At 44.3% G+C, this 25,837-nt stretch overlaps 1 protein-coding gene across 2 annotated transcripts in view; it reads left to right on the top strand.

Annotated features, from left to right (window-relative positions):
- The window catches only part of LOC147725374 (uncharacterized), a 2,508,159-nt gene that overhangs the window by 810,902 nt on the left and 1,671,420 nt on the right, over positions 1-25,837 (top strand). For both annotated transcript variants that reach the window (XM_086964051.1, XM_086964052.1), the window contains exons 8-9: positions 6,081-6,214; positions 6,431-6,568. In XM_086964051.1, coding sequence (XP_086820177.1) covers positions 6,081-6,214; positions 6,431-6,568 — 272 coding nt within the window. The remainder of the gene's footprint in view (positions 1-6,080; positions 6,215-6,430; positions 6,569-25,837) is intronic.

The following is a 25,837-nucleotide window of genomic DNA, read 5'->3' as shown; positions in this document are numbered from 1 at the left end:
AAGTGATTCTGGTATTATATTGACCTCTGCTGGGCGTTTTCTATCAAGAAAGTTATATAGAGGCAAAACAATTTTTAAAAGTCACGCAGCAGAAAGCAATTCTGGAATTTTACTGACCTCTGCTGGTTGTTTTCTATCAAGATAGATAAATAGAGGCAGTTGAATAGATAAAAAGCTCCTATGCGGATGCAGACAAGTCCTAGGGAGGATCTCCAGAGCCCACAAAGTACATACACATATAAGTATTTACTAAAGTATATAAGTATGTACTAAAGTATATACAAGAGGTCTTGATGCTCGACCTAACAACTCAAATCTGAATAACATGTTTGTAGCAGTAATAATAACACGACATTTCAAGCTTGTACAGCAACTGCATAGATGTGTACGGCAGTCCTGTAATTAACCAAAGTCGATATGTCTACCCGTATTATAGTATAACTTATTGCGGGCTCTTCATCACAACACTATATAGAAAACACCATATGGTAGGAGTTGTAAAATGCACAAATGCTAGATTTCCTACAATAGCATGGGAAAAAATAATGGAAGGAAAAGAAAGCTGCCCTTTAATTATGCCCTGTGATCTACCTTCCAGCTTAGCTGCTGCCTTTGCAGCAGGAATTGTCACTTCAGAACTCAACTCCAATTATATCCGTTTAGCAGTTATGTCATTTAGACATCACAAGTCACTGTGACAAGGAAAATAGAGAGAAACTTTTATTAAGGGATTTCAGGCTCCCTGTATATTATACAATTATCAAGAATACCAGTATAATAAACAAACCATGCTGTCAGATACCTTCTCTTTAGCACTGCTTGCTAAATTCAGATACTTAGAATGATTGTCAATATTGCAGAGCTTTGCATTGTACGCACAAGGTCAATTACTCCAAATAGCATATTGATTTGTCTCCCTGAACAGAGCATACTTTGCCTTTTTTTTATTGTTGTTTACACACATGGAAAAAGGAGAAAGAAAAATGGGAGTAAAAGGAAACATAGGATACATTGACAAAAAAGCACAATTCCAATTGACACATTAGACCTACATTCCAAGATATATATATAGACAAAGACCGATAAGCGAATCCATATTTCATTTCATATTGACACATTGTGCCTGATTCCTTTACGTGTGCACCAAACGGGATATTCTACCCTTACATCATCTTAAATAGACCGGCATTTGATCACAAAAATAGATACAATTGATAACAGCTTAGATATCTAAAAACCATATCATAATCATAATCACAGAGAACATCAACCGCCGAAAAAGAAAAGAGTTATAGCATATTGACATATTTACGTGTTTACACCTAAGGGGGCTACCAACAATTGATATCCACCAGTACCCATATTACTGAAGCCAGTCTGTTATAGGGGCCCACAGTTTTTGTCCCTTTTCACGTCTCCTTCGTCCTTTTAGCCGATACACTGAGCTTTCTATATTATATACAGGTAAGAGTCGAGAACGCCAGTTGCAGAAAGTAGGGGGGTCAGGGCTAATCCAATTAGAAGTAATACGTGACCAGTTCCCGTTCCTTCCCACACCCAAAATGACCAAGACTGGAGAGATAGATAAAGGAAGCCCTAAAACCGTGGTCAAAAAATGTTCCAGATCATGATAGAATGTCATTAACACAGGGAAATAGGGCAAGAAAAAAACATATGCACTGTATCTGCTAATAACGTCCTGCATCTATTACAGGAGCCTCCCACACTCCCTCCTCATTTGGCAATTTTTGCTGGTGTATAATAAAGATCAAAAATGGACATGAAATGTTGACTCCGAAGACTGCCTGATAATAAAGTCTGATTAGCTACTTCAAGTGACTCTTCAATATTAATACCCTCCTTCCCGAATTCCCGCTCCCATTTATCGTTCTGACTGGCTAAATCATCAGGCAGGGATTCCAACAAAATCTGATAGATCCTCCTATCCGGGATTTCTTTTGAATTGTTTCAACTAATAATACCTTCCCATATCCTCCACCCGAGCTTTGTGTTTTGCTATCTAAGAAACTGCTGATCTGTAAGTATTTTAAAAAATCCTGTTTGTCCAGACCATATTGCTCTTGTAGAAAAGAGAAAGAGGCTAATTGGTTTTCCTGACCCAGATCCCCCACCGTGCTGATCCCAAGATTGCTCCATCTGTGTATGATTTGATCTTGGAAAATTGGAGGCAAGATCCCAGAGCCCGAAAAGGATGTATAGCTGTTAATATTATTGTTTTTTAATCTGCTACGCACCTTCCTCCAGATCAGATAAGCCGCCTGCATTGTCTTGAATCTAGTCTTTTTGTTATAACTAGGTTCTAGGATCTTAACCAAGCAGTGTTTAGCATCCTCCCCCATACCAATTTCATAAATAGTTGGACTGGCCGCCTCTGAGCGCTGACTCTTATCTCCAACCAAAAGTACCCCATATGTTGCAGCATACATGCCCTGTAATAAAACAAAAAAATTGGAATGGCCTAGCCCCCATGCAGTCTGGGGAGGGTCAACCACTTGGCCCCTCTCCTACATCTGTGATAGCTCCACATAAACCTAGAGCACATCCTTTCAATCTTTTTAAACCATGGAGCGGGAAATTCCAAAGGGATAGTCCTAAAGAGGTATAATATTTTGGGAAATACCATCATTTTAATTTCGTTACTTCGCCCATACATAGACAGGTGTAAGTGGTCTAATCTTTCCAATGTCTGATTATTTGTATTGATTATGGGACCTATATTTATATCTGGGATTTGATCAACCTCTACCGTAAGCTTAATCCCCAGATATGTCGCTACTGACATGATTGGCAGATCCGGAAAAGACTCCCTGCCAGAATAAAGAATCCGAGTCTTGTCAGTGTTTAATTTGTACCCTGAGTGAATACCATAGCGCTCAGCCTGATCTTTAACTGCCGGATATGCCGAGATCATGTCAGATGTAAATATCGCAACAACATCGGCATAAGCCAATGTCTTCTATTCAAAGCCATTTACCTTCACAGGCTGAATATCATCACATTGTTCAAATTTCTGCAGAAGGGGATCGATATATAACGAAAACAGGAAGGGAGAACAGAGGCAGCCCTGCCTGGTGCCCCTGCTGATATTAAACATATTGGACTCCTGTCCTGAAATACAAATCCCAGCCAGCGGTGATAGATATAAACCCTGGATTGCCTGACTGAATTCATTGGCCATCCCCTTCCATCGGAGGACAGACCACAGGAATCGCCAGGAGACCCTGTTGAACACTTTCTCGGCGTCCAACAGGATCATCCCAAGCGGGGACCCTGTGGCCCGTGCTCAGTCAAGAAGGGAGATAGCTCTCCTGACTATATCAGTCGTGTCCCTCCCTAGGATGAACCTGTGCTGTCGTAGAGAGACCAAGGGCTTGATAACACCACCTAATCTAGATGCCAACATTTTTGAGTAAATCTTGCTTTCGGCGTTAATGTTTGAGATGGGTCTATATCATGAAGGGTTTAATTCTGGCTTCCCTTTCTTTTTTAATACGACAATAGTGGTTCTCCTCCAGGACTCAGGTATGCAGCCCTTCTGCGCCAACTGGAACAAAGATATTAGGTCTGCTCTTAATACATTCCGAAATGTTCTAAAAAATTTGCGAGGGATCCCATCCGGGCCCACAGCCTTACTGGCAGCAAGAGAAGTTATAGCTATTTCTATCTCTTCCCACATAATTGGGGCCGCAAGAGACATGTTTTGGTCTGATGTAACCATATCAGTTTGAAGATCCTCAAAGAACTCCTCTAAGGGTTCCTGCACGTTTCCATCTACTCCTTCCCTAACTTCCTCAGTGTAGAGTTGTTGGCAAAAATTCTGAAACACTTTCAAGACCCCTATTGAGGAATCATAGATTCGACCAGATTGATCTTGTATTCTGTCAATTCTATTTGAGACCTCCCTCTGCTGTATACATCTCAGTCACACGGCTGACTTCAGTCACCATTAACACGCGTTTGACGTTACTCTGCTGCTGTTATACACCTTTGACACTGCATGTCTTTCAAAGAGCTTCCAGTCCACATTCACACAACTTCGACAATGCACACTATTTTCCCCCCGACTGTTTTCAATCAGCATTCACAACTCTGACAAAACACCACTGTTTCCGACCTTATTTTTAGATTATTGCCATGTTTCTCTGTTCTTGGCATAGCCAATAGATCTCGCCTTTAGGACCTTATAAGTGTTTAGCCAGAGCTATTGGCTTTGCCAATATCATTAAGCTATATTGTAGGGCATGATGGTTGCTGTGCAGCATGTTGAAAAGTTATAATAACAAAGTGTTCTAAGCATTGTTGCTACCTTGTATATAGCCAAAACATTAAGTACAAGTGAACAACACTATCAAATAAAGAATGAACATAACAAAATGTCTTCACATTTTTCTTCCTTGCAATGCTGGCAACTTCTTCCTGCCTGTTCTAATGCTCCTTTGTTATTTATGCTTTTTGTTCTGGGGTGGCATAAACAATGTGAGGGTGGAGGTTGGGAAATAGTACCTAAATTATAACACGAGCAGGGGGTATACATTAGGCGAGAGAACATATTCAGAGGTCAGACTGATGTGGTGCTGAGTGATGCTGAGGTGGTGGTGCGCTGATGCGGAGGTGGCCTACTGAATTCCACATAAGTATTCACCCAAGTCAGCCCTCGGGTATAAAGTTATAAATATACATAAAATTAAGGGTTGCAAAACAGTATTCAACATTCCTAAAATGACATAACATGGGTTTTCAAATTGCAAATATTCTACCCTTAGGATTTGTCACATGGTGTAACCAACAACAAAACAGTAGCACACTATGCCAAAACACGACACCCTTTGTAATGAAATACATGCCTTCAATCATTAGCACAGGATTAAAAATCAACTCTTAAAGGCTTATTGACTTCAACATATACTTACCACAATAAACAACCTAGGCATACTGCCTTTGTCATACTTTTTCATAATAAATAGATCAGGCTTATAACTTCCATCAATAGCTGTTAATTAGCTGTACACATCCTGCTTTGATAACATGTGGTGCAAATGTATTTTAGTTTTATATACTCGACCTGAAGGTATCAGAGTGCTCTACAAGAGCACCAGTTGCGTTACAGGCGAAAACATTGATTTTTCGAAATTTCACATTCCTAAACTTTCCCAATACTGCCCAATGTTAGTTATTTTTTTCTCCTTAGTCTCTCGTCCCTTCCTTCAAGTCCTAGTAATTTCCAGTTATCAAAATTCTCATCACACAGGGACAGTTTGTCTGTGGGCCCGACCTTCAAATTAACAAATGAGGCAGCCTGGGAGAAGGGGGCTGCTGAGGCAGAGAGCCGGGCCGGTGACATCAAGGCCCCTGGACCCAGGCAGTACTCGGACCCTCGCCTCACTTTCTCTTCTATACACAGGCACAGAGGGGCGGGGCATGGACATTATTTGCATATGAGGGGCCTGTTCTTGATAAAGAAAAAATAGGAGTCTTGGAGCCAGAGCTTAAGGGTTGAAGAAGTTGCCTCCCCGGAGTTGAGGTGAGCATCAGATGCTGAGCGGGAGTCCCTGCACCCCCGGCATGTAGAGAAGGGTCCCGAGCAGAGTGCCTCAGAGGCCAGTGCGAAGCAAGGGAGGCGCTTGTTGAACAAGCGCGCGCCTCACGTGGCAGCAGGGGAGGGGACCTGCGCGATTCCCTTGCATGAGCATGCGTCCATATGGCGCCTCAATATGGTGCCGCACGCTCCCGCAAGGAAATCACCGACCTGCACGCGTTGCCATTGCAAGCAATGGAAGGGGTGCACGTTTTGGCCCCCAAAGCTGTGCCGATGGCATTAGGTCTCTCTCCTATGCAGCGCATACGTGCTGCTTAGGCGAGACCTAACAAGCAACGGCACTGAATTGTGTAGCTTGCAGGAGATAACAAATGAGAGGGTCTGCTAATTATGCGAGGGGTGCGGAAAGGGAAGACGCACAAAGGGATCGCTCCCTCGAGCCTCCCAATTAGCAACAAGATGCATCAAAGAGTATCTATTTTCTTAAAATGTTAGTATTAAAGATAACTTCTTTTCTTTACAGGAACATCTGAAAGAAACAATGACGCCTACATGGAACAAAAAGAAAGATCATACGAGTGTTTAAAGGCCAGGCTTGCTCTACTAACTGATTTTAATGGTGATGGAAATGATGATGATGATGAAATCGCCGATGAGGTACGCTCAGGTTTGCCACGCAGTTCAAGGCAATTGTACAATAACTTGCACACAGCTTTGCAAAGTTCAGGAGCTTATAAAACAAGTTTAAGTTATGAAATGACAGAAAGGCACCATGTGGTTGTTTATTTTTGTTATATGGCGAGTTATAATTTACTTATGAAGCACTAGTGTATTCTGTTGACATTACATTTTTGTGAACTTGTTTTGTTTCAGGAAGTACAAAAATTTGTGAAAACATGGAATCATCCAGAAGATGTTAAACTTTCTGATGATGTTGAGGCATTTGCAGGAAAGACAGAACTGCACATTGGAAATGGGAAGAACGCGACAAATGATCGCCTGGCCCTTAAGGTATAATGAAACGCAGGACTATTTATGTCTGTTGCATTCAACAGTTCACAATCATGCGGTGGGACAACATCAGCTATTTCAAATAGATTTTTCGATCAAAAGTGCTTACTATAAAATCACGTGCCTGTCCCTGAGCCATGCTTAACAAAGAACAAGCATTTGCAATGCAATAGGTCTCTCATTTACACAAGTTTAAGTTATTGCCTATTTATGTTTTAAAAACAAAAACAAAAAAAGGCATTGTTATTGGCAATTTGAATAGCTCAAACTTGCGTAAATTCGAGACCTATTGCATTGCAAATGCTTGTTAGATTAGTGAGTAGAAACACTCCCTTTCGGCCCGCGTTGCAAATTAATTAAATGAAGAAGTGCGCCCGCTAAAGTGAAACCAGTCTGCGGTGCAAAAAAAAAAAATAGTGCTTACCGACTCATGAAGGAGACCATGTAACGCCACAAGTAAAGCAAATCATTTGCAAAAAGCTCTGCAATTTATGTAGATGCTTATAGCTAAAAAAAACAAAGTTGGAGTTTTAATGTTGAGCCAATATCCTTAAATCATGGCCAAATTACTTGCAGAAAGCACTGCAATTTGTAAAAAAAATCTTTAGAGCTAAAAAAAACAAAGTTTGAGTCTTGGTGTAGAACTAACATCCTGTGATCCTGGGCAAACTACTTAATCTTTAAAAACGCACAGAATGGCAACATCCGGATCCAACGGTTAGAAAAATAAAACAAAATCTTATAGAAGTAAAAATAAAAAAAACATAGCGAATTGCAGAAGGCAAAAAGCATGTCCTAAAACACAGTCTAAAACACAGTCTACAAATTACAAAATAATAAATATGCCCACAATAACAACGTCACAATCTAAAATTTAAAAATAAACAAAAGCATGTAAAAGTACAAACACACCAGGGTGTAATACAGAAAGCAAACAACACATTTTGCCATAACGGTCTACACTTGAGACAAATACAAAATTCACGCAAATAGCAACATTAATAATATGCAGTTCAAAAATAAAACTAAACCTTGTAAAAGTACAAACAAACTAAAAACCAATTGCAATACAAACATGTTGTTGCATCAAGGTCTGCAGATTATACAATAAAATAAACGCACAATAACAACATCAAAATCCTACCTCTCCGTCTGCCTAGCTCCGCTGCTCTGCTATCGGGCACGCCAAGCTGAAGCATGCTTACTAAATACCAATAATATACAAGAAGGACCAACTGCAACCAAATAATAGGAAGACGTGGGGAAAACACAGAACATTAAACTCAAAACCAGCACAGCGCTGGTGAAACGGCCACAGCACTAATAAAACATACACACAATTTTTAATAATACTAATTTTAAAATAACAGGACAGGCAACAGAAAACAAATACATAGAACAAAACATGCACACTCCAAACGCCTCTAATAGACATACAATAAAAGTTTGCTATATATATTAGCTAGGCACAAAAAATGTGTCTGCAACAGCAGGTACAAGAAAGTCATTTAAAATATAGTGCTGCAAGACAATATATAAGTATACTGAGTAACGACACATGTAAAAAGGCCAGTCCTGATGGGAGGTAACAAGGACAGGGGGCAACTAAAGAGGGACTAATAAGCCTATTGAGAAATCAAAACCCCACATTAACAAATATTATTTACAAAAGCCAATATAAAATAGGGGCGGAGAGTGGATGCAGCATTAAAAAAAAATACCTCAATACAGCATGTCTTGAAGAGACAGTGCACGCACTGCTTGGGTGAGACCTAAAAAATGACACGAACAAGACTCGAAAACGCCATAGTGATCAGACTTACATCGCCAACAGTTGTCCTAGGCTCATCTACCCCCACTGATACCTGAACCAAAAATTCAGGCACAGCTCACTGGTCCTGCCCATACTGAACTGGCTTGCGCTATGAGAGTGTAACACCCTTAAGAAACGTCCATCATTTATAAGGCACTCGACTTTGACATCCAAAAACACATTACGAACAAACTATCTCAGAAGGAAACAGATCTTTAAGTGGTATATTTTACTGCTGTTTCGAAATCCCTAAATTAAAACAAACATTGGCAAATCCAATTGGTCTCACCTAGGCATGATGAATTGGCTATGTCAGTGATTTTTTAATGCTGCCCTAAGCTGCCCGGCTGCTGTACAGCATAGGTAAAAGTACAAAAAAAAAGTTTAAAAGTGCTATAATGCGGTAAACATTGATTAAGCTAAAGGTCTCTATTATTTGCCTTTGTCAATGTTTTTCAAACATGGTTGAAAGAAAAAAAAAAAAGAGACTATGGCGTGGCCAGTGTTGATCCTGTCATAGTACTTTTACAAAAATGTACTTTCAACCAAGCTGTACTGCAGTTTCACTGCTGTACAACATGGCTAAAGGCTAAAAAATTGACAAAGCTAATAGAGCTTGCATATCTTCATAGAAGAAAGCTATTCGCTTTGCCAAAGTTTGTTGTTCTTTACATGTCTGCTGATGAGAGTCTGTATTAGCCCTTCAGATCACATACTTCAGAAGTACCAGTTTATATATGAACTGTTTTTACTAATGATTCTTGCATTGATGTCATCAGTTTTTTAACATGTCGTTTAGAACAGTATCTGGACTGTTGGATTGTTTTGCTTTTAATTTTGTTAATGCCCAATTTTAATTCCCACACTTTTGCTGCTTTGTCCATTGAGTATCTGAGGGCCACTAATGCTTTCTTCCAAAGAGCTGTATGTTTTTCTGGACTTCTGCTTGTACCGTGTGTCCTGATCTCAGGCGACACTGCAGAGTTTTACTTGTTTTTTTTATTTATTGATGTTCCAGAAAAGAGAACATAAACCAAGTTCACTTAGCAGTCAGCTGTAAAACAGCAATACAGTGTCCTGATACATGTTAATACAGGCAACATTATGTAAGAGGTACATCCCTATGAGTTATGTAAAGTAGCAGGGCAATATCTATACAGCTACAATAGCACATCCCACCTAAATGTATAACACATTAAGTGGAGAGTAGTGGAGACATACTAGTCGGGGGGAGCTGTACAAGTGGGCTAGTCATACTTTAGATGAATCATGAGTAAGTTTGCCCGCCCTGTCGATGCCTTGATGTTGTAGGTAAGGGGCAAGGGGCCCCCAATGGCTTTGGGCCGAGATCCTGGCGGCATAAGGTCCCAGTACATTGTTAATTTTTCCTGACAAAAGGCAACGTCGGTCAGCCAACAAAAGTAGCATTGCGGTGAGGTCGTCGGTAGCCTTCAGGGGTGTTTCTCACATACCCAAGTAGACACACCATGGGGCCTCTATGATGGCGCCCACATACTGCAAACCGCAGCCCTGAAGCTCACCATCCTAGGGCATGACCATGCTAGATGCATTAATGTTATATATAAGGAAACAGCGGTTCCAGTGGGTAATAAGAAATTGTTTTCAAGCAATGCATATGCACAATCGCAATAGGCTTGTGAAGGACCTAATAATATCAGAGAACAAAATAAACTTTCTACACAGTATGCTCTATATTGTTTACATAACACTCAGTAAATAGTATAAACACTTTCTTAGATTCAAAAAGCGGAGTACTTTGTGCATTGTGTCCCCAAGTGAAATGGAACCAAAAAGTGACTATATACAGTGAACAGTTTACAAAAGGTTTCCATAAATTCCAAGAAACGACCATTCAATATACATTTTCACAGCCTAGATAAACGGTGACACTAGCTGTGTCATGGTCTGTTCTATAAACATGTCAACGGCGTTTCGACCCTCCTGTGAATGTGGGGTCTCTTCAGTACTCCTAATGTAGGGACATCTACAATTAAGATGGGGAAAGCATTAGGCCCATTGTACCAGCACATATGCGAGAAACTGTATTGAAGGACTAGTAGTGAAATGGGAAGGTTACTTGGATGGTAAAGGGGTGCAGCCTGTGAGAACGTGATGTGCCCCGTGGGAAGTGAAAGGTAAAAACTCACGTGAGGACCCGGCCGGGTTCTTCAGTGATGAGATAAAAGGGAAAGAAAACATTAAGGTTACATCAGGTAATGGCTCAGGTGAGATTGTAGACAGATGTTTAAAAGTGCGCCTTACCTCACGATGAGGAAGACTGGCTTCTTAGGATAAAGGTCAGCGGGCTCCTCTGATGCCCTGATACAGCCGTAGCATTTCCAATCCGTTGTAGAATATGTGCCAGCACAGGAAGATTCTGTATATTAATTGCTGCAGGGAGACGAATGGGTATTTCAATTATAGTTGTAGGAGGGCCTTGTGGCGTTTTACACACTTTGGTGCATAGCACGGTTAAACTTACTGAAGTGCTGGTAGGCGGAATCACCAAAGTGTGTAAAACCCCGCCAGGCACACCCACAACCGTAATTGAAATATTCGGCAATTAAGTAAAGCTACCCTAATGTTGATTGATTTCTCAGCAATTCCCCCCATTGCCTGTGGATTATGCCACAAATAAATCGCTACCCGTTATTGGGATGAGCTTTTCAAATGCATTCCTTTCCAAGACCTGCTCCATGTTAATTGTGCAGCGCACCCTCAGTCCTCACTAAGGACTGCTGACACTATAAAGAAAAAGAGAGACTCAGCATCTAATAAATATTTCGCTACCCATTGTTGGGCTGAGCTTTTCAAATGCATTTCCTTCCCAAGGCACACTCCATGTTAGTTGTGTTGTACACCATCAGTCCTCACTAGAGGCTGCTGACACTTAAAGGAAAACCTAATATTGCTTGATTTCTTAGCAATTCCCCCACATTGCCTGTGGATTATGTCACCAATAAATCTCTTCTTGTTATTGGGATGAGCTTTTAAAATGCAGTTCCTTAATTACAGAGATAAGCTAGCGGACGTTCACGTGGAGCCGGCTAACGGAAGAGTGCTTCCAGTGTAGTGAAGCCAACTTGTCCCAACAGTCGGGGTTGTTATGTCAATTCTGGAAAAAACAAACCCACATGTGCTTATCTAAGCACCCATTTAACAAACAAAAAGGGGATATTCCCTCGTTTGCATCAGAGTGTGGTATGACAATTTGATTATTAATGTGTATTTGAGCAGACTCTTACTACAGGTGGATGTTCAGAAGAAGGCAGCACTGGCGTAACACAGGCCCCCGCAGCCCCCGCAGTGCGGGGGGGGCCCGCGCTCCTGGGGGCCCCGGCCGGGCCCCTCCCTCACGTCATACAATACATCTATTCTATGGCTCTAAAATGTTGTGCAGCGCGGGCCGGCCGGGGGCCCCTGCGACTTTTGAAATGGTGATGCCTGGTGCGGGCCCTGGGGCCCCCGGCCGGGCCCCTGCGAGTGTTAGAAAATGGTGCGGGCCCCGGCCGGGGCCCCTGGGACAGTGGGACTGGGAGAGGAGTCTTCAAAATGGTGCGGGCAGGCCAGGCCCTCGCCCCCCGAGGCCCCGGCCGGGGCCTGAGTCTTCGAAATGGTGCGGGCCCCCGAGAGAGCAAGTAAAGTCCAAAATAGTGGGGGGGCCCCGGCCGGGGTGTGAGAGTGTCTGAGTGTGGCATACTGCACTGTGAGCATTTATTACATGAGCCGCCACTGCCACTCGTCTCGAATCTTTGAAATGGCGGACAGGGACAGAGTAGACCTTCTTTCACTTTCCATTCCGTTCCGCCGCCGCGTATGCGCGTGCCGTGTGGGGGCGGGCTGCTGGTGAGTGGTGACCAAAGCCAGGCAGCCGGCCCCGGGCCCAGGGGTACAACACTGTCGGCGGCCCAATAAGCAGTCAGGTGTGAGGTGTGAGGTGTGGCGTCACATGTGCGTGTGGCCAGGGGGCGCGCTCGCATAGCCATAGTGTCAGTGAAGAAGACAGAGAACTGAACAACGAACTCCGCCAGGCCCGGCTCGCCCACGCTCAGGACGACTCGAGTGTGTGACTGTCCGAACCAAACTCCAGTCCGAAGTAAGTCCGTCACGGTCACCGGCGGGGCCAGGGCCTGCAGGGTCCACTCTTCTTAGTTCTTCCAATTCCAAACATCATGTATTTTCATATTTTGCTCTTGGCCGGTGCCCACAGTGTCAACAAACATACACAGGCCAGGTAGTAGGAAGGCCGCCAGGGAAGTGGGTGGGTGGGGAGCGGGAGGTCCAGAAGGGCACGAGCTGTAAACCACATTCAACTGGTTGATTAGGAAGAGTATTTGTCGTAATGCCTTGCCTAGAGCAGCCAACTTTGAAGCTGGGGAACCACGTTCAAGTATTGGCGGAAGGCACAATATCCTGTGTTTCTGGGTAAATCACTTAACCTCTCCATGCCTCAAAAATGAATGTGTCTGATGTGTTTGTCATGCAACTGGTGTTCATGTAAAGCGCTCTGATACCTTCGGGTCGGGTTTGTGGTGTATAAAAAACTACGATTATTTAATTATGAGGCTGGGGTGTGCATTATTCAAGATTACATATTGTAAATCCCATAAGTGCGTTTGGGAGCCGAGCAGTAGGCCATGCATACATCTCATATTTTGCTCACTGAGGGAAGGGGGCATGTGGAGTTGGGCTGGTAATGATGCATCGGCAAATTATAATAAAGACGGATGAAGTGGGAAAACTTTGAAAAGAGTCCCTGCTGCATGCATGCTGTGCTTTGAATCGCACGCCACATGCTCACTCAGACCTCGAAATCTACTGTCCGTCTAGCAGGTGGTGCCAGTGATGTATCAATCAAGACACTGGTGACAGTGGCAGAATGAAGGGCCCATTGCTTGGGCATTATGTGTGTGTTGTTCATATGTGCAGGGCCTATGAGCTGCTCTCCTGCCCAAGCGTTTTCCAATCATAGGATGCACTATATTCTAATAACTGCTTAATTTTATTGAACATTGTTGTTACATTGGCTGTAATTCACTCTTATTTAGATATTGCCAATTCTTTCATATGATGCTTGTCATTTGAAGAACACGGGTTGCGCACTATGAAAATCCCATATTGAGTTGTTTGTCCCCTGCACTGTGCAGGAGACTGTGCTTGTTTTTTTTTTTTATTCTGCCACAAATTTGCGGCTCCACCTGAAATTTTACGGCAAAATTGGAAAACATTTTTTTACCTCCCAGCGGCATCCCTGTGGGGGTCCCACCACCACATCTAGCTGGGCAGGGTATTCGTACTCTGCCCTCTTTTCTATATTTTTAGTGCCCTGGAAGCAGAAGTATCAGCGAGGGCGGTGGTCTTGAGGCGGTGTCATTGCACAGATGGGAATCGGGCAGTCGGACCGCCATCATAATCAGGCTCCTAGTTCTTTAAACAATGACGTAGTATTGGATTTATTGCTCTTGTAATGGATAGAGACACCTTGTCAGAAAGACAATGTTGTCCAGTAATACCCAACTCATTACTGATAACTGCAATGAATTCCAAAAGATCAGAGAATTCTTAAGTCCTGGACAACTCGGAGCGTTGCTCGGATTTTTGCCCACAATGATATTGAAACGACTGCACATTTCGCCCAATCGCCCTTGCTGTAGCCACTCAGCCTTTGGTAAAGGATTGTAGTCTGTAGACTGTCTGTCCATGCATGCTTTCATGGAGGGAAGAAAGTAAACGGGCATTGCCTGTATATATTCTGCAACGGTCTAAGCTCATCTACGCCGTTTATTTACATTTCATATCCCCCACATCACACTTGTCTTTAACACCTTGGCTGCTAGAGCTATTTTCCTCCGGTGCTGAATTGTTGTAGAGCCCATAGTGCATGACGAGCTGAGCTCGTCATGAGCATCGAAGGGGTTAATTGCAATTCTAAGAAGAGCGTTACAGTCAAGTAAACTCCATATAATCTACAGACTGATGAATTGTGAGGTTTCTGTTTTCTTTCTATTTTCGTTCGATGATTGCCTGTTATTTTTACACAGTCAGAGCCTGTTTCCTCACCGTTGTCACGTACTGCCAAGCTCAAACACTTTCTCAAAGGTGGTAATTTTGCATTCTCTGTTGCATCTTAAGCTAGTTCTTGTCCCTCCTGTTCATGGCCTCATGGATGCACCTCCGTGAGTCTAGGCAAAGAGGCCTGCTGCTAGGGCGGTGTGCGGGTGAAGTAGAGCTAGGAGCAGCAGAGCAGGGAGGAAGGAGAGTATAAAGTAATGGTAGAATCACAGACAGGGGGATTCTAGACTCTCCGTCCCTTCCCCTCTTCTGCATGTATTCAGTGAAAATGTAATTCCTAACTATTTCCAAAAGTCGAGTTCAAAGCTCAGAAACCCCTAAAAGGACTCTCCCTAAAAAACATCAGTGTTGTGCATTGATTGGATATGGACCAGTCTGTCGTGGAAGTTACTGACATGGCCTTGTTCATGGCACCTGTAAAAGGCATCTTCTCTTCTGTCTTCTAAAATTGTTCTTCACAGGATGGTGCTTCTCTTCTCTGGGGCTCCTTAGACAGTAGTTAGTGGTGCATACAGTATCCCAGCCGGTGGTGCATGCAGTGAGGACACCGTGTGATAAGCAGTGATGCTGGCTGGCAGTGAGGACACACAGTAGGAGGCAGTGGTGCATACGGTGAACATAGCATAGGAGGCAGCGATACATACATTGTAGAGAAATGATATGGTGCATACAGTGAAGGCAGTATAGGAGGCAGTGCTGCATACGGTGTGAAGACAGTAAAGGAGGCAGTGGTGCATACAGTGAAGGCAGTATAGGAGGCAGTGCTGACTGCACTGCTGCCATCTGCGTTCTACCTGCTGTGTGTGTGTGTGGGGGGGGGGGGAGGTGAGAGAGGAAACTTTCCACCACCTCTACTGCATGGACTTATTGTCTGCTAGCTTGCTCTTGCTCCTCGTGTTAGGGAAGCTTCTCATGCTGTAACCCTGCTGTAGGCCAGTGAAGCCTGTTAAAACCTTTCAGCAAACACAAGTCTAACTCAATGGCATTTGCCAGTGCTTGCTTTCTTCCCTATCTCATTAGAAAGGCTACTCAAGTGATTTTGAGGTATATAATCTAAGCTCGAGCAGCCACGAGTTCCGATGGTCACAGTCTACATGCTGGTGAGTGCATGTTTGTTTCAAGGTTTTTTTTTGCTTTACCAGCGCAGAACCTCTTCATAAGAATGTTAAGCGGATGAGGTCCTTACAGGTGCGCCGCTGCGCGCGAGGACGGGCACCAACACATGCATGCAACTGAAGCAGCAATAATAAACTGGGGAAATCTTGGGAATGACGCTTTGAAAATTTTGATAACAGTTTATGGTACACAGTAAGCTGGAGAATGTTCAAAATAGAGAAATGTCTTTGTGTCAAAACTGCAACTTTGATGAGAATGGATAAGACGCATTTAAAAAAAAAACCTTTTGTTTAAAAGTGATGGCAAAACAGCGTTTAATTGTAAATAACAGCACTTTGACTTCATAAATCATGACGGACTGGCGCACTAGCTTTCGATATTCATAAACTTGGGTAGCAGCATGTATGATTAATGTATGATTCAGTGACTTGTCCGTAGCACCTCACAGGTCAACTCTTCATTTTCCTAAAATTGTTAGGCATGGGCGGATTTTGCGGATTCGCAATCCGCGGATTTGCAGATTTGCGAATTCACAAAATCCGCGGATTTTGCGAATCCGCAGATTTGCGGATTTTGTGGTGGGGGGGGTCTTCTGTGCGAGTTCATGTGCCTCTTGTGTGTATAAAAGGTCAGAGAAAGATCAGTTCAGCAGATGAAGAGAAAGAAGCTCCCGGTCACAGGAACAGCACGGGTATTGCGCTCGTGAAAGTCAAGGATGCAAAGGCCTCTATCCAGCATCACAGCTGATTTTCCACGGTAGATTTGGGAAGAAGGCACACCTGCCCAGCCTCGACGACGCTCACGATTGTTTTTGGGCTAATGAATGAGTCACTGAATTTGAGCATCAACTAGTTTGAGCGACCATGTGTGTGTTACTATGCAATCGCCCCGAAGGGCGCAGGGGTCCCTTGAGTGAGCTGTCCATCATAGTGGGTGAATGGCGGGAAGACGAGTGTGTGGGCGGGGCCAAACGGGCGGGGCTTCCATGCAAGTTCACATGCCTCTTGTGTGTATAAAAGGTCAGAGAAAGATCAGTTCAGCAGATGAAGAGAAAGAAGCTCCTGGTCACAGGAACAGCACGGGTATTGCGCTCGTGAAAGTCAAGGATGCAAAGGCCTCTATCCAGCATCACAGCTGATTTTCCACGGTAGATTTGGGAAGAAAGCAGACCTGTGCCCAGCCTACTCATGTAACTATTTTACAATGGCGCCAGCAAGCTGCCAGCGCCGTGGTAAAATAGTTACAAAGTTAGCTTGCACAGGAAGCACTTAGATAAAATAAAGCAGCACCTGCTTCGTTTTATCTAGTGGTTCCTGTGCAAGCTAACTTTGTAACTATTTTACAACGGCGCTGGCAGCTTGCTGGCGCCATTGTAAAATAGTTACATGAGTGGGGGTTCAACTTTTGATCCCGTTACGTCCGCGGATTTTTTTTTGCGGATTTTGCGGGAAATCCGCAAAATTCGCGGATTGCGGATTTCCCAAAAATCCGCGGGCGTAACGGATTTCCCGCTCATGCCTAAAAATTGTATTCTATCTCGTTCCTAATTGTTTGTCTGAAAGTAGGATTCCCCACAGTAGCCTTTGGAGTCCTCATGAGAGTACTGTTGTTCAGGCATTGTGCTATTACACAAACAAGGGTAACGGAATATTGATGTCAACAACCCTTTAGTGCCATACAAATGGTTTCACACGTAAGCCAAAGTCTGTCTGCAGGCAGACTGTAGAGAATGAGATGGGAGCAAGTCTAGGCCAGGAAGGCATTGCTATGGCAGACACTCTACCACAAAATGACCACTATGACTTATTGCCAGAATAAACAAGTTACACACCTGCATTTTGTGCGGCTTCCAGGTCTTATGAAAGCTTAGTGCCTGATTTAGAGCTTCTCGGACAGCCGACTCCGTAAGGTTGGCATATTTGGGCAAAATGGAAGGTTTGGGCAAAGGGCGCTGAGGAATAGGATGCCGCGCCGCCGGGGAGGCATGGTGGGCCGCGGAGGGGGGGGCCCTTCCATGTGCTTTGCAGGGGGGCCCCCTCAAGTTTTGTTACGCCACTGGAAGGCAGGCTCCTTAGAGCAACGCCAGGACACCCTCCTGGGTGATAGCGCGCTCAAACAAAGCAGCATAACATCCTGTATAACCATAGATTGCAACCTTCTAACTACCACTCCAGGGTATTGTACAACACAGGGATTCACCGGTACCCCAGGGGACATGATCTAGCAATCGGTTACCCATCCTGCGCCCTCTTAGAGCAAGGGGGGTTTGTCTTCCAGCCACACAAGTGACCCAGGTAGTGGCCAGCACAACCTTACCATAACAACTATGGCCGTGGTTTTGTGTTGTTTTGTGATACCATGCAAAAGCTGGGATTCTGACAGTCTGCTTGCAGCCAGCGTACTTTGAATTCTGTTAAATTATAATGAGACAGGGCATCAGCCACTGTATTGCCTAAGGTTTTGTGTCCAATCAACGAACTCCATAGATGGTACATGCCGCTGAGCGGCACGAACACCAACTCCCATACTGACGCACGCTAAAAACATGGATCTCCCTGTGCCACTAACCCTTGGCTGTAACAGTAATTATCGCCTATTACCACTGCCGAGGCGTCATCACTGCCCTCTTCTTGTGCATGCTAAGCCGCTGGGAATTAATTCTATCTTGAAATTCAGGGCCGAAAGCTACATGAAACAAGCATTGGCATAGCCAATAGGTCTCGCCTTTGGGACCTTATAAGTGTTTACCATGCAACAGTTGATGTTGTTGCACCGAGGATATTGTGCTGGATTACTAAACACTTATAAGGTCCCAAAGGTGAGACCAATTGGCTATGCCAATGCTTGTTTGTATTTGAGGTGCCTAAAGTGTATTCATATTTTAGGAAATTCCTCACTCAGGCAAACCTTGCTCACTGTTTCTTAGCCGCCCTCTCGGTATTTCTCCGAATAAATCGGAGAAATGTTGAGTTTTATGTAGGAACTTTAGACACCTTAATAGCAACCAGCTCAACCAGCAGAGCTCTTCACGCTTCTCACATGTGCTGTTTATGCTCTTTAGTGAACTTCCGGTGCTCGCAAAAAGTCAATTGAATCCTACGTTATGCCGCAGAGATAATCCAGGTGTAAACTCATTAGGCTAAGTGATCCGTGGAACCTGAGAGGCAGCGCAGCTACCTGAGGCTTGGAAGGTCTGTGTAATGACCATCGTGATAGAACTGCTGCCTGATGCTCGAGGCTGAAAGATCATTGAAACCGGAGGCATGGTTTGGTTTAGTACCTTCAGGAATTGTGTACAGATGAGGCAGCATGAATGCATTAATTACACATTGATATCCGCAGCCAATAGAAAACATGAGGTTGATGGCAAAAAACATGAGACCTCTGAATAGAGACAAAAAAGAAGAGTGCCCGAATGTAGATGCCCTTACTGTCAATAATCGCATATGCCCAGTGCTCTCAGCAATTATCTAAGAGCCTGTGAATCACCATGGAAAAGACATAGATGGCCCTATATAAAAACTATTGCTCAACTAACCAATTGTCACAACGGACTTGCATCACTCTGAAGATATGTAGCAATTTTTCGAGTGCCTGAGATAAAAGGGAACAGGACATCGGAAGTAAAACTATTGTTAAAGGGACAGAATGTGGCAAAGTGTTCAGTTAAAAATTATATATCCGGGAAAGAAACTCACAGGCTAAACGATAATTAAGTAACTCGAATAGCAGCAGCTGAACGGTAAAACGTAGTGGTGAAACACAGCATCTGAAATGGCAGGTAGAACATATGACAGAACGCCGACAAGTTACCTGTCAGATAACACGTGTGTTACAAAGGCAAATTATAATAGAAAGCGTCCAATATAATAATATTTGTGGCTAACCCTTAGAGACTCACCAGCTCAACAATGGTAGCAGTAATTTTGGCCCACATGCATCAATATCGGCTTTTGCGATTTCTAAATTGCAAAAATAGCGATTCGCAATTTAGAAATCGCAAAAGCCTATGCATGATTATTTTTTCATTTTTTAAGCAATTCGGTAAAAATCGCAATTTTTACCGAATCGCATAAAAAAAGCGATTTTCAAATTGCGAATTCGCAATTCCCATTCATTCCTATGGGCCAAAACGCCCATAGGAATGAATGGGAATTGCGAATTCGCAATTTGAAATCGCAATTCATCAATCCATTTCAAGGGTGGAGAGGGGGGTCTAAATGACCCCCCCCTGCACCCATGAAATGTACTTTCCAGTAGAAGTTACATACACACATGTCCTAAGGACATGTGTGTCTGTAACTTAACAGTTTAAAAAATGCATTTTTGTGCATTTTTAAACAATTTCGCAAATTACCACGAGGTTGAACTTCGTGGTAATTTGCACTTCCAATTTGAAAAATCGCACATTTTTGGGAAATGATGCATGGCATTTAAGAAATCGCAAAATTGCGATTTCTTATATGCTATCGCAATTTTAGAAATTGCCAAAAAGTTGCCATTTCTAAAATAGCATGATACATCCCAAACAGCACTTTTGGAATCGCAAACGGCCGATTTTAAGGAATCGCACCGTTTGCGACTCCAAAAATGCTTGATGCATGTGGGCCATAGTGCTGATAGAGACTCTTATTATTCGCAAAGCAGCAACAGTAGATTTCTGTAGGGGAAAAATATAAAGAAGATAAAGTCTAAATGGTTATGCACAATATTTTGAAAGTCAATTCCGAGATTGTTATGTTTGAGGGGGAATAGGCTTACAAATTATGGTAAAGAAGGCTGATAACCGACATCTTTGCACAGCAGCAGGACGGCGTATGGCAAGAAAAGAGTATATCAAACTACACCACTTAATGGAGGACGCACACGCTGTGATGACATAAGGAACAGGACCCTGCAAAACGAATGGTCACAGGGGCGGCCATGATAAAGTATGTACAAGATTGTGATAAGGCGGGAACTGGGTGGTATGCCGCCGATCTGGTACAGCCTCCCAACCCATCATTTTTTAACGGATGCGGAGTTGCGAGCTGCCGATCCAAATCTGCGCATTTTGACGCCTCCCAAAACATATGAAGCTCTATACCAATGCAATTACCTTCACCCCAAAGCCCCTGGAAATTCTAATTTGTTAACTATATAGGACACACGGAATCTGGGTGGTATGCCCGTCGATCGGGTACGGCCTCCAAGCCGATAACTTTTAACGCATGCTCGCGCCCAAGCGGAGTAGCAGGCTGCCGTTCCCAGTCTGCGCTTTGACGCCTCCCCAAAGATATGAAATCTATATCAATGTGTTAGAACTGGGGGTCTCTAGTTGGCTGAGGTAGGTACCTTAGTCCACTTGGGGACCCTTGCTTCTAGTCAGGGAATGGAGGAACACCCTCTTAGATAACCCCTGCTCACCCTCCGGTAGCTTGGCACGAGCAGCCAGGCTTATCTCCAAGGCAATGTATCAAGTATTTGCAACCTCACTCCCAGTAACACAGTGACAACACCACAAATAGACACCACACTGATTTAGGAAAATAGCGAGAAGAAATATGATGAGACCAAAGGATAAGAATATCCAGCATATGCGTATTCGTAATAATTCACTGGGCCAACAATCACTTGTAAGTTCTTGTGGTAATAATGAGCAGTTCACGATGATCTAATGCAGTTCTAATGCAATGCTATGCAGTTCGTAATGTAGAAATATTACAGTCCTTAATGCAGGTACTAATGCGGTTTGTAAAGTAAGTAATAATGCAGTTTGTAATGCAGTTCATAATGCAAGTACTAATGCGGATCATAAAAGCAAGTATTAATGCAGTTTATAGTGCAAGTACTAATGCGCATCGTAAAAGCAAGTAATAATGCAGTTTGGCACCGATCGCTGTGCTAGTGAAGGTATCTATACCTCTCTTGGCTGACTCGCGGTCAGCGACTGCCAGAATATGCCACCAATACTGTTATGATGGAAACAAAGTGCACCTCCACAATCAGACCCCGGTACTGCCACTCCACAGCGAGTACAGTTCGCAATACTGACTTGAGCGGAGGCTTGCACTGCAAAGATGGGAATGGCCGAGAGCGGTCTCTCATAGCACCCACTCCGCCTCGCTGAGCGTTACCTGGGGGGGTGCAGTCTCTCTCTCCTCTCCTCGCGGCTTGGGCGTCACGCTGTGCGGCTTCAGGTTGGCGGCGGCTGCTGCTCACAGTGAGAGTCGGGCTACCAGGCGACGGCATCGCAGCTGATCGGCTCCCGGCCTGACTCCGTTGATCTTGGGCAAAGGACCTCGACCCATGGTGGTGAAGACTCAGTGATTTCTCACGGCTCCCCCTTGGAACGACGGTCCGGGCGCGATAACAATCACAGAACTTCTGGTCACGCTGTCCCTCGAAGCAGAGCGCAAGACTGCTCTGGGCCACACGGTTACGGGGAAATTCTCCCGAAGGTCTCAGGCTGCAAAAAGCACATGCACACAGTGTCACTGAGACACACTTGGAAACTTTTATGCTCCTGAGTTTCCACAACAGGGAGCCAGCTCCTCTTGGGACCTTGGAGACAAGTTACTTCAGGAAACAGCACACAGCAAAGTCCTTTCAAGCAGGGGGACACAGCACACAGCAAAGTCCCTTTCCTCTCCTTAGTCAAATCAGCAAACTGCAGGCCAGCCCCACAACACACGCAAGGGCAGTGCTTTTCTTCAGTCTCTTCAGCTGTTCTTCTTTGGCAGAGGTTCCTCTTGATCTCGAAGTAGTTTCAATCCTATTTCAGGCTTGGGTTCAGTCTTCATTTCAGGGGTTTCAGCTGTTGCATTTATATCCCTAAATGCCTTTGAAGTATTTGTGTTCAGGGGGCTCTGAGCCCAGTCCAAATCAGACCTGGATGTCTTCCTGCCAGTGCATCCTTCTTTCTTTGATAGTGAGGGTCTGGGCCTCAGACACTCCGCAGGAGGTGGAGCCATTCTTTTGTGGCAGCAGCACAGCCCTCTTCGCATCAAAGGGGATACTCCTGCCACCACACCAAATGCAGGCCAGCCTGTTGTTGTCTCACCAACTCCTCCCTGGTGTCAGGACACTTCCCAGACCCTGTCACATCCAAACCCAGACAGTCAATACAGAACCCAGCAGAGGCATGCAGGATGGTTAGGAAAAGAAACCAGCCACTTCTAAAAGTATGGTTTCTAAACACACAATTTAAAAACCATCTTCACAAAAAGATGTGTTCTTAAATCCTGAGTTCAGCCACACTGAACTCAATCTCTCCATCTTATGCCTATGGGAAGATATGCTGGAAACATGTGGCACAGCATTCCCCATTCTGCCCATGGTACATGATGTGATGTGCATAAAAAGGGAAGGGTAAGGCCTGGCAAGTGGGTGCACTTGTCAGGAAAGCAAGGCAGCTAACAAACTGCGCACAGGAACTGCATTGGCAGGCATGAGATCTCTTTTTAGGGCTACTTGTATGGGTGGCACAACCAGTGCTACAGGCCCACTAGTAGAATTTGCATTACCAGCCCTGGCACACATAGTTCATTTTACTAGGGACTTTACTAGTAAGACAAACATACCAATTATGGACAACCAAGTACCATAACATTTTATACAGGGAGCACTTGCACTTTGACACTGATCAGCAGGGGCAAAGTGCCCAAAGCATCTAAGTCGGCAACACAATGTCAGAAAAAGGTCTAGGAGGAAGGCAGAAAGTTTAAGGAACTTTACCCAAAAAGGGCCAAGTCCAACACAATGCAATTACATTTACCACAAAGCCCATGTGTAGTCTAATGTATTAGCTATATGGGCCCACGGAACAACATCCATGCAAATCGCCGCTGCCCTTGCATACAGCAAGTAAAGCGAGACGCCCCTCTCTCATATGCATTATCCCGTGCAGTGACGCTCTAATGGGCGCGGCCCCAACACGCCCCAAAGGGGACTTATTACCGGCCCATGTTAATTCATAACCTTTAAACCTGTGCTTGTGCCTCGCGCAGTCCCCAAAACACATCAAAGGAGACTCCTTAACGGGGCCACGTTAACCCATAACCACTTTAATCCACGCTTGCGCCTCGAGCCCCCCTTTATCAACTGAATACAAAACTTTACCTTCTGAATACAAATTGTTTTAAAGCTACGCCAAGTCGTCCCCAACCTACGTGCAATGCCACCAGGTGCAGAAAGGAAACTTCCTCCCATCGACGAAGCACCCCTGCAGCCGACAACCCCGAGGTGCCGCCTTAAATATCCGTGCCAGGTCTCCCGGCGACCCCAATGACGTCTCCTGGCCTCCACGTACAACCGGCCCCCCTTCCTGACCCCGGAGGCGGCTCAGTCCTGTGGCGCGACTAAGGGCGCCCCTGCCCTAGGCGCGGGGGTGCCTGTTCATTTGATACATCTTACAGGCTGGAGGCAGCAGGCTTCGGTAGCAGGAAGGGCTGCACGATCATGGAGTTCATCAGTTGAGAATGTGACGGAGGTGAAGGGGCTAAGAAGCACTCCTTTATTAAAAAAAAAACATTGCTCTATGCAGTGTTCAGAGTGCTGACATGAGCTGCTGTTTTGGCAAGGTGGCTCAGTGAGCTGAACTCTTGCACTTAAGAGTTACAGGTCAGAAGATCAAATTGCTGCAAGAAAAGATTAGCTTTTCTTCCTCCGGGGTCAGAGATCCGCTAAATTGAACATCACTGTATTGGGATATAGTGACATCTTTCCATTAAAGCTGTTAGAACTTGAATAACTGAAGCATATAGCACTATAAAAAGTTGTATTATTCGCAATTCATAAACAAATTAAAAATCCTGCAGCGCTGCCACAAAACGCTTGTGTTAGTGATAAGCTCACTCATAAAGGAGAAGAGCCCTGCCAGTGCTATGCATCGATAAGTGTGGTGTGAGTGTGTGTTTGTATGGAATCCTAAGAGATGAGACTAAAATCCTCAAAAAGCCATCTGGAGGGATCAGCAAAATAAAACCAGCTGATGCATGAAATCCTAAAAAGTGAGAGTGACGACAAACCCAACCACTGGCCACTAATGGGTGGGCTCTAATCCCTCCGTGCAGCGACAGCACTGTCTCAAGCAAGACCTAAAAAGGACAGACATTTTCAATGAGGATCCAGTAGAAGATGGGTGCTAACAAGACCTGAGCGAAAATCTTTTATATAATTTATAAAGAAGCTTAAGAATGTGAAGATATGTAAACTATAGGGAAGAAGGGAGGCTATGGGTACAGTAATGTTCTGAATGGAAATAAACTGTATCTTCCAGTGAAACAATATAAAGAAGGCTCCCATAATCCATTTACCCCTGCAATCACTTTTCACCTGGCGCTTCGGTTTTTTGAACCAGGTGGGTGCTATAAACATAACACATACATTCCTGCAACAGCAGCAATAGAAAATTTGTCACACTAAAAGCAGCCTAAAACACAAAACCTCGAGCGTGGACAGTGGGGGCATATTATCAAGAAACGGCGTTAAAATTATCACTGCTTTAGCGGCAGGAAACAGCTGCTAAAGCGGCGATAATGGGCTTGATAATATGCCCTTGTGAATTCCCATAGAAGCCCATGTTCTGGTGTGGACATGAGCATCTATTGGAATACTCAACAGCATATTTTTAAGCCCATTATCGCCGCTTTAGCTGCAGTTTCTTGCTGCTAAAGCGGCGATAATCTTAACTCTGTTCTTGATAATATGCCCATTAGTTTAATAGAACCTGGAAAAAAACTGGTAAAATACCTTTAGCTAGTGAGTAAAGCTTAAGACCACGTACCACTCGTGTGCATGGAACAGTTCTACGGTGGGACGTGCCCATCTTTTGTCACTTCGTACAGGCCTCAAATGAGCTAATACCGCAGACCAGGTATCTAAGGCGGTCCTGGCGTGACCTTTACTCACAGCAGAGCAGCGGTTGCAGGGCGGAAGGCCCTGCGTGCCAGCACATACACCTGGTGGTGCTCCTGCTCACTTATTTACAGTTGGGAGGATTTGAACCTGGGTGGGACACATGTCTGTGGTCAGTCTGAGGCGACAAGCCACGGTCCATGAGACCCCCTCCAGGTACTGACTCAGAGACCTGTGCGATCGCTGCCACCCCCTGGGACCTTACCCCCACCCCCCATGTGATGGGCTAGGATGAGAGTTTAAAAAAAAGTTAGAGCTATTGGCATTGTAAACGGCACTACATGATAGTGAAATGAGAAAGGAATTACCCTGGCTGAACGAAAACCAAACCCCTTGGAATCCTTTGTTTT

Source organism: Lissotriton vulgaris, chromosome 3_2, assembly GCF_964263255.1.
Source record: "Lissotriton vulgaris chromosome 3_2, aLisVul1.2, whole genome shotgun sequence".
In the NCBI taxonomy this organism is placed as follows: Eukaryota; Metazoa; Chordata; class Amphibia; order Caudata; family Salamandridae; genus Lissotriton; species Lissotriton vulgaris.
The sequence above is the reverse complement of the archived record's forward strand: the minus strand, read 5'-3'. Positions and strand labels throughout refer to the sequence as shown.